Raw genomic sequence first — 14,341 nt, forward strand, 5'->3', positions numbered from 1 at the left:
ACAGGGTATTGTATTTCCGGAGGCTTGATAAAGTGCCAAAGCTAAATTTACACTCCCTAAACCTTATTCGTCAATTACAAAATCTAACACTAACAAAACATCACAGTATATTGATTGCGTCTACAAAAACTTATTCCGAGCTTGTCCCTGACATTTGAAAAGAAAAGCCGAAAATTACTACACCTTTGCAACTACCAGTTCAAAATTCAACAACTAAACCAAAAATGCTACAAGTAGTTTAAAATGTACCAAAATATCAAAGACGTCGTCGTCAAAGTCTAAATGTATGTCAAATCCTAGTTTATGTTAGGTGAGTCAAACATCCAAACAAAAATTGATTTGAAAGCTGATGGGTTTAGAAAGGGATCAGCTGATCCCATAAAACCTATTACCAGTTCCCTCTTGATTTGAACCGGTTGACTGGGAGGATGACGATGATTTGCCGTTATCTCCTCCGCCCACTTTATAAAGTTATTTTTGGCTATCTATATAACTTATCTGTTTAGCTAGAATAGGCTATATATACAGTCGAAACTCGGTATCTCGAATTTCAAGGGACCGTGCTTTTTATTTCGAGATAACCGAAATTCGAGTTATGAGGAGAGATGTATATGGACGAATAATAAAAAAACGGTTAAGTTACGAAAAGATTTAATAAAAAAAATGTTTCCTTGATGCCGTGTATACGCTCTCGGTACTTTACGCGTAGTACTAGACAATTCTGTACAGTTTGAGTTTATCAAAGTTTTCAGTTTTTTCGAAGAATAAAAATGCTACTAACCTCAAATGTTTTTTGAGGCAAGTTTCCTTTTCGTACCACGTTTCTCTCCCGGAGGATTGACAGCATTTCGATTTGACATTTTGAACGAATGATGCTTTCCACAAAGAAGTTACTTTTTTACAGTCTCATCGCGATTACCTCTAATAAATCCTCATTAAAGATCCCAACTGTTCAAAATAATTAATTCATTTAGTTTAAATTAAAAGCAGTTTTCATAACGTCTCAGAAACAAATGATCGCTAATTAAGAAATCTAATGTTTACATCAAACAATTATCATTATGGCACCTGCAAATAAGTATGACATCATCTCACTTTGATGTACCAAAATATCAAAGACGTCGTCGTCAAAGTCTAAATGTATGTCAAATCCTAGTTTATGTTGGGTGAGTCAAACATCCAAACAAAAATTGATTTGAAAGCTGATGGGTTTAGAAAGGGATCAGCTGATCCCTCTTGATTTGAACCGGTTGACTGGGAGGATGACGATGATTTGCCGTTATCTCCTCCGCCCACTTTATAAAGTTATTTTTGGCTATCTATATAACTTATCTGTTTAGCTAGAATAGGCTATATATACATGTATATAGTTGCAGATTGCATCGCCAAATAGATATGTGTGACGGAGGTCGGAAAATGGACGCGGACATCGGAGAGCAGATTATAGTTTGGGGATTTACTCAAAACATTTTAAAAACATGAATATTTTCTACATATCAATTTTCAAAGTCAGTTCAACTCGCATCGCCTTTCATTTTAAGCTCAGTTAGGATGGGTCTCCATAACCGAGAGGTCATTGTCGCCGAAATTGAACCACTTGTCCTCTCGGCTGTTGGCTCGAAGTTAAATTCTTTCATGAGAGGAAGCCATCCAACTGGTTTACGGAAGGTCGGTGATTCTACCTACTTGCCCGCCCATGCCTGAATTAATGCACGTTGGGGCACCAAAGTCGCCATATGACATAAAATTCTGTCAGAAAATAGATCAGGTTATGTGAATAAAATAATAATATACAAAAAAAAACAAATGACTCATATAATACTGGCTTTATTCGTGTTAATTCAAGATTGTAGTGGCAATGTCATAAATGCTTTAAATAGTAAACATGGCGGATAGCAGATCTAACACTTTTGAACGTGATCGAGAGTTGCAGGCATGCCTAAACGATAACATATTATTTCCAACACACTTCGTCTTTCTGTTTTCTACATCACAGTCTTGTGTAATGTCAGTTGCAGATGACGAATATATATTTCTATGCAATCTTCGAACTAAATGTCACTTCTAAAATATGTTTGTATGTTTGTTTTGTTAAGAATATACTAGTAAATGAGCCGCGCCATGGGAAAACCAACATAGTGGCTTTGCGACCAGCATGGATCCAGACCAGCCTGCGCATCCGCGCAGTCTGGTCAGGATCCATGCTGTTCGCTTTCAAAGCCTATTGCAATTACAGAAACTGTTAGCGAACATCCGCGCAGGCTGGTCTGGATCCATGCTGGTCGCAAAGCCACTATGTTGGTTTTCCCATGGCACGGCTCAAATGATTTCTCATTGGGTAGATATTTGTTATAATATGTTATTTCTAATAATGCTCGTAGATATAAGCGGTATGAATTTTATTTCTTTACGCATTTAAAGATCTAATGTCATTATCTGAAGTATCTATCTACTTGTTAATTTGTATTTGGGCATAATCCTTATGTATTGCATGCATGTATCGTGTAAATAAAAACTCTATTTTATAACATATTTTGACCAAGTCCCATCTGTATCTAAGGCAAATTAAATGTTGACATGAATGAGATTCCGAGCCTTGGGGTCTGCAGAAACAACCCCCAATATACGATGGCATATAGATTCCAAAACCATCTACGTTCTCATAATCTCTGTCCTTCGGCCCCCACCCACTTTAAACAACTCAAAGTATTTTATATCCAGACGGTAACAGCATAACACCAATTTATTCCTAACATAATTATTAATTAGAATATTGTATGGTGCAGGGGTGATACTGATGCATTGTACATGGCCTCTTAACCCTTACCATGCTGGACACGATTGATTCTGCCTTACCATGATCAGCCTGTACATCTGTGCAGTTTGATCATGATCTGCACTGTTCGCTATTCAGCCAGTATCATTTTGGTAAGCACCCCTTTGAACAGTAAATGGTACTGTCCAAACAGGAAGATGGACAAGTTCATTGTAGAAATATAGCAGGGTAAGGGTTAAAATGAAACGTGGAAAACTCATAGCACTGCTCTACATATACTCTGGGGTTTTTTCCGTATACCGATGCATAAGTTGATTTTCGAGTAAAAGGACTGGACAATAGAGACACGAAACATTAAGGCCAAATATGAACTCATTTTATCCACTGAAATCAAGAGCAAGAAACTAAAATTTATCATGAAAGTTAACCTTTAAACGACATCAAACTTCTTGTGAGAATTTTGTAGATTTTCGGTGGTGGACGAATACTCAAGGTACCACTGGCACCCAGGTAGAACCATCAGTCTTCCGTTAGCCAGCTGGGTGCTTTCTGAATTGTAAAGAACAATACATTTGAATTTTATAATATGACTTCATTTGGTTAGGATCCCTAAAATGTCTTTAAAAGATAACTTACGTAATTCAAATATTCAAATGAGTTGTTCAACACTTTGTACTTTATTCAACCGTTTTATAAACAAAATGTATAGAACGTCTATTAAATAGGACAATTTGACATATTGTTCACATACCGATATAATCAGAAGCTTTGGACCTTCAAATCAGTAGAAATATAATCAGGATGTTCTGACCTTCGCAACAGAAGAAATATCATCAGAATCTTTTGATCTTCAAACCCGGAGGTGGCAGTAATGATGTACCGCATTATTATAAATTTACCAAGTACGGTTTTAGATTATATGAAGACGTATAATGTTTAAGTATGAATGCGATTTTAGATTATGTTTTCTGAGTGAATGTCTTGTAATTTAACGTTTGTACATTTTGTTATGTTATAGAAGGTCATGTTGTAAATGTTTTATTTGCATGTCTGTACATGTTACCTTCTAAAAATAAAGAATTTTTATTATTATTATTATTATTATTATTATTAAGAGTGTTATATGTTTTTGTGATAAACTATATTTTCCGTATATATGAGCTAACATTTTTATAGATCTTACGTAAGTTATTACCTGTTACACACTTTAAAAGACCATTGTTTCAAATACTTATCTGATCTTTTACAAAATGTAAGTAAGTTAGTTAGATTTATAGATACATTTGTTTTAGTTTTTGACGTTTCGATGTTATTTGTATCTTTAAAAAAGCCGATGTTCATGGAATGACCGTTTAAATATGTTTACTGCACGTTTAATTTGGTATTCCTTATGGAGTTCAGAGATGACAGATGTCTATTTATAGATTTGAATAGAATTATTTTGTTTATAAAACTTTAAATAGTGTTTATTTGTATCTTTCAAATATTACTGTTGTCCTTTTTTAAACAGTAAAGAAATATATTTTACATTAAGAAAAGAAAGAGAAATGGATAAGTGTGCGAAATGTTTGTTATTCTTGCTGTATATCGCGGCGTGGGTTTTGGGTGTCCTGGCCCTATTCTTACCTTTTTGGGTCTCTACAGATATTGATGATGGTTTTAGGGAGGTAGAAGTGATCAAGAAGATAGACAGTGGACTGTGGTGGAAGTTTGAAAGATTTGAGGCTACTGGTTTCCCAGTAGTTTTCCGGACCTTTTACATTTCGTGCTGCATACACTTTACGCCGTCGTAAAGCATCTGGGTAAAAATATCGTATCATCTAGACGTCTGTTGCCTCTACATAGCAGCGAAAACCTAGCATTACCGAACGTATTTATTATTTGAATATCCCGGTTGTTTTAACTTACTTCGATGTAATATTTACACAAGAGATTGTCAACTGCGGGGGAATTCATGTTACAGTGCGCATGCGCAGAAATTGAGGCCCCTTGTAGGTAAACATCAGTCATTTGATGCTCCTATTTACAGACGATACAGTAAAAGCATTCCGATAGTTATAAAATAAAACAATGAATGTCAGAAAAAATCGACCTATTCACTATACTACGGCATTAAATTATCGATAAAAAATAGGAACCAAAATAGGTAGAGATTTACCTAAGATACCGTCTATCAGTCAAATGTACAGTGTCCATATGCCCGAGTGGTCAAGGCGTTAGACTACCAATTTTGAAACTGGTCTTGTTCCTTTTTTTTTTTTTTTTTAAAAAAGCTGTTAATTATATTAAAAGTTCTTAAATTTTTTTTGGTAATTTTACCAGTCCGTTAATTTTTTTAAATATACTTTTCAAATCGTCATCACGCCGTAGAATTATGTTTTAATTTTGAATATATATAACGAAATCGGAAATGTTTGCTTTTACAGAGAGGTTACAACTGTTACAATGAAAGGTCCGGAAAACTACTCGGACTAAATGAGATTTTAATGGAATTAATTACCCCGTTTGAGGCCTCATCTACATTTGTGTTATGAACGAAAGTGTAATACGAATTCTGCATGGTGTAAACGAACAACCTAGCTTTTTTCTGTGAAAAAATTATGTTTCTACTATGTTTTGTTTGAAAGTTACTCGCAAAAAATGACGATTTCGGTCCGGAAACTACAGTAAGCAAAATTCATTACCCGAATCCGACGATTGGTGGCGGCAAATTTTTAACACAAATTTACGTAAGTTCTTTTTTATTTTGTTTTGTTTTGTTTTTGTATGGTCTACTATCACACGGATATAATTTTGGTCATATGGAGACTTTTCCAGCATTTGATGATGCAGAAAGAACCCAGGTGCCTATCTAGCCATTATTTCATCATTGGCGGGTACCTTGGTAGAACTATCGACATACCGTAAGCACGAAAAAAGTTCTACACCGCATGTGAGATTTTGTTGCATTACAGAGAAAATCAAAGCCTAGAGAAGTCTGGTGGTTGCGGGTTTGAGTAGATTTATTTTCTGTTTAAATGTCAATCTATAAATATACATGAATGAGAAACAAATACAACTGTGACTCATATCTAAGATGATCACTGCCTGACCTAGCTTGTGATGTAACCATGGGCTGGAAAACCTTACCATTGATAGATCTTATATAATTTAAATGGTCAGTGTGAATGGATACAGGTTGAATCAGAACTGCTTGGTCATTGATAATTCATAGGCATTGTTAATGAATGGGACTATTTTGTGTAGCACATGAACATCCTTTAGATATGATTTGGTATATAATAAAGATGCTATATGACTGTCAGAAATACACTTGTAACTTTGGTAGCGGGGTCATAGAGCAGTTGATATGTCAAAGTATGTACGCGTATGTGTAGTAAATATCTATATATAATAAGCTCTGCTAGAACTGATAATTACATTTGTGTTCAAAGAATCATGTACAAAATATTTTAACATTTTACGTAGGAAATGAAACTGGCTGATTGACATATTGTTTAAGTTTTTATTTATGTCATTGAAGTAAATTATACATATAGCTGGAACACAATTAAATTATGTATTGCAAACAAATTCCGTGAAATGGTATTCCCTGCCGGACAGCATAAAAGTTTAACCCGTAAAACATTCTCTGCTTTCGAAAAACATTTTTTTCCCAAATGGATGTCCTAGTATCTCATTCCTTATTCAAGTTCATGTCTTTTCTCTGTTGTAGATACCAAAGGTGTTGAAAGTGTGTCAGGGCTGTTGGTAACAGGGATGGTGTTTCTGACTGCCAGTTTCATTTCCGCAATATGGTTGGTGTGCTGCTGTTGTTGCAGTGGTCGCCAGAAGATGATGGCCATGGTCGTGGACGTTGTTACATTGTTTCTTGCAGGTTTAATACTTTATCTTTTGTTGTAACCTCATTTGTGTGTATGTTTATGTTCAACGGCGTTCCGGTTAAAAAAAAAACATCAGTCAGTTAAAATATTATTTTCCATGTTGCTAACCAATACTTTTTGTACATTTATTTGTACGTATGATCAAATTCAACAGTATTTCAGTAAAAAGAACAGTCAGTTTCCATTTTCGGTACCAGTACTAACTAATTCTTCTGAAACAATAGACAACTTCTTCACATATCTTTAAACACAAACGTAGAAAAAGTTAACATAACATATGTAAGGAAAATATCAAGAAACACAATTATGTAAACAAACCAGTTCGATATTTAAATGTTAACATTGTTTACTATTTACATTTCTTCCAATGTCACCATTCTTCCATGTAAACAAACGGAAGTTTGCTATGTACTGTACATACTACACTCTGTCACGTTCGTATTCAGTTTTCTCTTTTATTCATTCTTTTCAGCTATCTGCATTGCTGCCGGGGTCATCGTATATTTCAAACAAGTCCTAAATGATTACGAATTGAGTGAGAACGAAAAACATTTAGGTGTGAGCTTCTGGTTGGCAGTATCATCATCGGTGGTGACGTTCCTGGTCGGAGTTTACTTGATTTTTCAGGCATGCAATGAGAATCGAACATCATAGGACTTCATGTGTATAAAATAAACAAGCAATAAAGTTTATAAATATATTTTTCATAGTATGAATAGTATACTAATAAACTTTGATAATGTGGCAGTTGACCTGAATACAATCGACACTGTTTATTTTCCAATACAGGTTCCAATAATAGCTTTACAATAGGTCTATGACGGATTATCTTTGAACACCCCTGGACTTCTCGGACTCAACCGCCACATTATCAAAGCTTATTAGTACTAGTATTTTTCCTTTTTATAGTGGGACGTAAATATTTCAAAGGCAACAAACAACAACATTAAAAAACACATATAGACCGAAGATGCACCGTTTTTATTTCGCCTGAATAGAGCTATGAAGTAGATATAACAGAAGTTTTTATTGATTGATTTACAATAGATATAGTACATTAGTCCTACTTAATTGCCCTTCACCGATGTGGGTTCGAGCCTCACTCAGTGCGTTGAATTCTTTATGTGTGGAAGCCATCCCGCTTGCTTATCAGTTGTTGTTACCATTTGTTTAATATACATAGTACGCATGTCAGAAATGCGCGAGTATATTTTCCCGTTATCATTGCTGTAATCCCAAATTGTCAAAAGATTGTTCCGTTTAGCTTTAGATATTGTAGATGGTCAATTTTTTTAGCTCACCCGAGCACGAAGTGCTCAAAGGTGAACTTTTGTGATCGTCCTGTGTCCGTCGTAGTCCGTCGTCAACAATTTGACTGTGAACACTCTAGAGGTCACAATTTTAACCCAAACTTAATGAAACTTGGTCAGCATGTTACTCTCAAAAAATTTCTTGGACAAGTTTGTTATTGGGTCATCTAGGGTCAAAAACTAGATCACAAGGTCAAATCAAAGGAAAAGATTGTTAACACTCTAGAGGTCACAATTTTGGCCCAATCTTTATGAAACTTGGTCAGAATGTTAGCCTCAATAAAATCTTGGATGAGTTTGATATTGGGTTATCTAGGGTCAAAAACTAGGTCACCAGATCAAATAAAGGAAAAGCTTGTTAACACTGTGGAGGCCACTTTTATGACTGTATCTTCACGAAACTTTGTCAGAATATTAATCTTGATGATCTCAAGGCCATGTTTAAATCTGGGTCATGTAGGGTCAAAAACTAGGTCACCAGTTCAAATCAAAGGAAAAGCTTTTTAACACTGTAGAGGCGACATTTATGACTGTATGTTTATGAAACTTAGTCAAAATGTTAATCTTGATGATCTTTAGGGCAAGACTGAATCTGGGTTATCTGGAATTAAAAACAAGGTCACCAGTTCAATTCGAAGGAAAAGTTAGTTATAACTCTAGAGGCCACATTTATGATCTTATATTATTGAAACTTTTTCATAATATTGATCGTGATGATCTTTAGTTCGAGCATACCGAAGAATATTCCTCCGGCCAATAATCGATAGCGGTCAGATTTTCTATATAGAAATAAGAAGGGCATGTACACATTTTACTTAATAACAAAATTACTAAAAATAAGAAACCTTAGGTGCAAACATATTACCAAAGTTCAACATTTGATTCATCACAAGGTTTTTTTAAATTAAATTTTATCTTAATTTTTGATTCGTTCTTCGCATGAAGTTTGATGCCATCATTTCGTCATTTTTTCCCTTCTTTGTTTCCATACAAAATGTGCAAAAATCTCATATATGCGTTTCTTCAAAGCATTTTTTATATAAAACCATTGATATGAAAGCTTAGGTGCAAGAACTTTCCTACTCTCATTGAATTTATCTTTTGAATGATATTTATTTCATTTTTGTGAAATAAAAATTTGATTCGTTCTCAGACGGTTTATTTCCACTAATTTCGAAGAAAAATTAACTTCAGCGCGAAGTTGTTGTTGTAGCGTCATAAGCAGACGATATTATAGTATGCCGCGTGAACATGCGGTATTGTGATCAAAAGGTTAAAGTAATGATTTAATCATTTAATGTAATTTTACTTCGCGAGTAATTCATTTTGTGTTAAAATCACAAATTAACAATATAAGATAAATATTGCATTTTAATATTTCGGTCCTAAAAAGAAAGAGATGCGCATTTCTTCTTATGTTGTTGTTCTCACCTTATTTCATATACATTTAAATATCAAGTGTCAATTATGCCAATTATGTCAATTAAACATTAAAAGAGATAGCTTTCCTATCGACCCTTGGATCACAAATGCAAACTGTCGTAAAAAAGGTAAAATACAGAATTTTTTGTATATATTTTACTTAATAATTTTTAGTAAATAAATTCAAGGTCCGCCTTGATCAAATTAAAGCTGGAAAATATGTTTGTAGCATTTTTTGTGTACAAGAATGTTTTTGCAATGTAAATAATATCTGCATTTAAAACAGAATTGAATTTTACTTCAGTAATTTAATGATATATTTTTGTTTTCGTGAAAATTTTACCTGGTTTCATGATCTTTTCAGTTATCATAAATGTCGTCGTGATTAACTTACTTTCATAATTTATTGTACATGTTCAATTCAAGATAATTTTACATGAAACAAATTTCTATACTGTAATCCTATTGAATGATAATTTATAGAAGTAATAAAATGTTGTATGCATCAGGCATAAATCCTTTTTATTGGACCTGTAATAAAACTTGCCAATTACCTCTAAATAAGGAACGTTAAAACAACACAGACGTTTATAACACTGATAAGGCTATAATTGCGTTTTGAATTTAATACGGGTACTTGTTTTGTAATTACAAGGTAAAATTATCATGCGATTTTAATCTATTGCATATTTTTTATTTTGCAAACAGTTTTCATATATTGGTGGAATATGTGTTGTTATATTAAAATGAATAATGTCTGCTTGAATACGGCAAAATACCTGTACCACGCTGATTGCCACTATCTTCTTTTTTTTTAATTTTACAAACATACCATAATTTTCGATTCATTGGACTTCCTATTTTGTCTATATGTTAAGAATTACTGAATTGATATAAGTGTGATGTTCAACCATTTCAGAATAAAATAATTCAAAACCTACACCTGTGTAATTATAAATTGTAAACAGCTGTTTAAAAAAAAAATAACTTACGTATGTATTTTTGTGACATAAGAATGGACGTGGTAGTGGCTGTAGGTATAAATCATATCAATCAGACAATTTTAGAATATATTCGTCAAGTTTATTAGTATTTTGTGACTTCCCTGTTTCAAGTTCAAGTCTGGGTCACCTAGGGTCAAAAACTAGGTCACCAGGTCAAATCGAAGGAAAAGCTAGTTAACACTCTAGAGGCCACATGTATGAATATATCTTAATTAAACTTGGTCAGGATGGTAATCTTGATGATCTATAAGTCAAGTTCAAACCTGGGTTAGGTGGGGTCAAAAACTAGCTCACTAGGTCAAATCAAAGGAAAAGCTATTTAACACTCTATAGGCCACATTTATGAGTTTATCTTCATGAAACTTAGTCAGTATGTTAATCTTGATGATCTTTAGGTCGAGTTTGACTCTTGGTCATGTGGAATCAAAAACTAGGTCACCAGGTCAAATCAAAGGAAAAAGCGTGTTAACACTGTAGAGGCCACGTTTATGATATATCTTCATGATACTTGGTCAGAATGTTAATCTTGATTATTTTAAGGTCATGTTTAAATCTGGGTCATGTATAGTCAAAAACTAGGTCACCAGGTCAAATCAAAGGAAAAGCTAGTTAACACTCTAGAGGCCACATTTTTGACCATATCTTAATGAAACTTTGTCAAAATGTTAATCTTGATGATCTATAGGTCAAGTTCAAATCTGGGTCAGGTGGGGTCAAAAACTAGGTCACTAGGTCAAATCAAAGGAAAAGCTATTTAACACTTTAGAGGCCACGTTTATGACCATATCTTTAATAATGAAACTTGGTCAGAATGTTAATCTTGATGATCATTAAGTCAATAGGTCAGGTGAGCGATACAGGGCCTTCATAGCCATCTTGTTAAACGGCCGACCATTTGAACTTCTGTGTGGGGGGAGGGATTCAGTTGGAGCCAACATATTTTTTTGCCTTCCATGAAAGGAAGAATTTCATTTTCAGAACTTGTCAGACTATTTTTTACAGTAAACCAAAGATAATTTCTTTCTTTTTTTCTCAAAATATTTTATTGTAATACTTGTATTATTCAAAACTAACAAACGCGATAAAGACATACATGTATATTCATATTTAATAGTTTGCTTAAGTACACATGAAATAGCTAAATTTAAGTCTCTTTGATTTAATTTTTAAATATGAAGAACTTTGACCAAATTACAGTTCCTTATTTTTAGCACATTAATTTACCTTTTAATGGTTATATACATGAATTATAGATTGATAATGAGTCTCACGGAGTATAACCGGCCAAAACTGGATGTTGATCGGGACAAATAAGGGGATTCGGGGGCGGGTGTCGGGGAGAGTGAGACACTGCAGAATTTTTATGTATATTCGGAGATATATATACTCTCCCCACTTTGGATTTTTTTGGATATAATAATTATATTTGTGAACATCTTGTATATATTTGTGAGTAGCCCTGGCCTCTGGACCTGTGTGGCTTATCTGATTAAATGCAAGCAAAAATCTGTAGGGAAAGGGAGAAGAAGCAAACTATCTTGTATAACTAGAAGACAGTGTCTCTGTTTTCAGCTCTCTCATTGAGATCTGAGATCTAGGCTTCAAAAATGTATGTTTGCAGTTTTTTAGGAACAATGGTGCGTTGGATGCACCCTTTACTCAGATAGTGTACACACAGTATTATATATGTGTGTATGTATACCAGGGTGTCGGAGGGTGGGGGAGACTATTCGAGAGGGAACTCCATCCTGTAATATTTAGATATTTTAAACACTACCTCCTGCATCCTGGTGAGTTTTTAGAGAAAGTGATTTCTGTCATTAAATAAAGTTTCCCAGGTGTTTTACTATTTCATCTTAAGAACGATTGTATTTTAAATAAAATTTTTATAATAAATAGTGAAAAATTATAAATATTGTTATTCGCTTTCTTTGATCTATGTGCTTGAGAGCTGTTTTTCAATAAATGGTTATCTTATCTTGAGAGAGTGTTGTAATATTTCTGTATGACTTGAAGGGGTACAGGGGGGTCCTCCCTTGTAAAATTTTGCAATTTGTGCATGCCAAATCCTATCCTGAATTCTGAGGGGATTTCAAGACTGTAAATTAAGGTTGTCGATTACTTTAGCTTTAAGTTATATAGTGTCAACAAGCCTTGGAAAAAGGTATTCTGTGTAGAATCTTTATTAGGGTGCAACATCCTTGTAGGAAGTGGTACTGTAGATGATTTTGAATAAAAAGCCAAACGCTGAGTTCTAGCTAGCTTTTAGGATAAAATTATCAGTACAGTCCTATAAATAAGAAGGAATACAAAATGTAGTTGGTATTTAAAAAAAAATGAACGTCTAAAAATATCTGAATTTCATTGATTTTGAGATTTCACCAATTATAGTCTATATCAAAAGTCTCCACAGGGTAATAAATTCAAAAGATTCAATAGAGTAAAATGTAAATTTAATCTCTTTTGAACACTTTGACATAGACTATACTGAACTTCCTTTTGCCATTAATAAATTCAAAATCCAAGACTAGGCAAGTGTTTAACAGTCTTGAAAATATTCTGAGTGAAAGAGAATCACATGTTCTTTAATATAAACTTACCAAAACCATACCAAAAATTGACCTGAAAGACTTCATTTGATTATTTCTCCCGCATGTAGCGGGGAAATGATATTGATTTAGTACGGGCCGTGTGTCCCTCTGTCCGTCACAAAGTTTGTTTTAAAGATGGATTTACACCAAACTTCGTAAGAATGATCATTGCTGACCCTTGCTGTCGGCATTTTGGGTTCGATGATTTTCATCGGAGTTATGGCCCTTGATTCGTCATTTTTTGTGTGTTTTGCTAGTTCTTTTATATTACTGAGCGGATTTCCACCAACCAACCTCACAGGAGTTATCAGTGCCAAGATTAATTATGCATGTCAACAGATTCCGGTTCAGTGATTTTTCGGCGGAATTATGGTCCTTCATTTATTGAATTTACCTTCTCCGGTCAAATGATCCGGCACAACCAGGAGGAATTACACAAAACTATATAAAAGTTATTATAGCCAAGCCTAGTTGTACATATCATGGGCATGCTCGGGTTTGATGTTTTTCAGCAGAGTTATGACCCTTGATTCATCAAAGTTTATTAATTTTTAGCCACGTCTCTTATACAATTGAGTGGATTTCTATTAACTCTTACAGGAGTGATCAGTGCCAAGTCTTATTATGTACATTATCGTCATGTTCTGATTCAGTGATTTTCAGCGGAGTTATGGCCCTTTATTTGTCAAATTGTATGATATTTTTGAAATTTCTCTTTCACCAATAAGGCAGATTTCTGCCAAAACTTACAGTAGTTGTCAGTGCTAAGAATAGTTATACATATCATCGGCATGTTCTGGTTAAGTGATTTTCAGCAGAGTTGTGGTACTTGATTTGTCATATCTTACAGTGTTTACACTACTTACGGCATATATGCAGGCTGAATTTCACCAAACCTCACGAGTGATACATAGTTAAGCATAGGTGTGCCTGTTATCGTCGTGTTCTGACTAAATGATATTCAGCGGAGTCATGACCCTTGATTTGTCAAATTCTTTGCTCTTTGCTACTTCTCCTGTACTACTGGTTGGAATTTCACCAAACTTCACAGGAATTACCACTGCCAATCCTAGTTGTGAAAGTCATTGGAATGTTATTGTTCAGTGATTTTCCCTGGAGTGATGAGCTTAATTTGTAACATTTTGTAATTTCTGCCTGGTAAGTGGGCAAGTTTAGAGTCTCTCATACAGGCTTCTTTTCATGCTATTGAAAACATTTTTATTTAGTTGAATTGGCGAAAGACATATAAAAGTTCAGAACAAGTAAAACCCTCTTTTGTTCATTAACTGAAAAATCTTAAGGTAGCAGGGTACACTTTCGAATTTTGGCCCCCGTCAATATTTGTTATAAAGAG

At 34.2% G+C, this 14,341-nt stretch overlaps 1 protein-coding gene across 1 annotated transcript; it reads left to right on the forward strand.

Moving 5' to 3' along the window:
- Positions 1-3,342: 3,342 nt before the first annotated feature.
- On the forward strand, positions 3,343-12,379 carry LOC123541194 (uncharacterized). Its single transcript, XM_045326610.2, has 5 exons — positions 3,343-3,678; positions 4,421-4,502; positions 5,444-5,505; positions 6,492-6,653; positions 7,133-12,379. Exons 1-5 carry the CDS (start codon positions 3,648-3,650, stop codon positions 7,312-7,314), a joined length of 519 nt encoding a protein of 172 aa, XP_045182545.2. The 5' UTR covers positions 3,343-3,647; the 3' UTR covers positions 7,315-12,379.
- Positions 12,380-14,341: the final 1,962 nt, after the last annotated feature.

Source organism: Mercenaria mercenaria, chromosome 16 (assembly GCF_021730395.1).
Source record: "Mercenaria mercenaria strain notata chromosome 16, MADL_Memer_1, whole genome shotgun sequence".
Taxonomy (NCBI): domain Eukaryota; kingdom Metazoa; phylum Mollusca; class Bivalvia; order Venerida; family Veneridae; genus Mercenaria; species Mercenaria mercenaria.

Excerpts from the sequence above, each read along its gene's own strand:
- LOC123541194 (XM_045326610.2), top strand. The coding sequence starts at position 3,648 with ATGATGTACCGCATTATTATAAATTTACCAA. Across the intron at positions 3,679-4,420 it reads CATTATTATAAATTTACCAA|ATATTGATGATGGTTTTAGG; the intron begins GTACGGTTTTAG and ends GGGTCTCTACAG. Across the intron at positions 4,503-5,443 it reads AAGTTTGAAAGATTTGAGGC|TAAGCAAAATTCATTACCCG; the intron begins TACTGGTTTCCC and ends CGGAAACTACAG.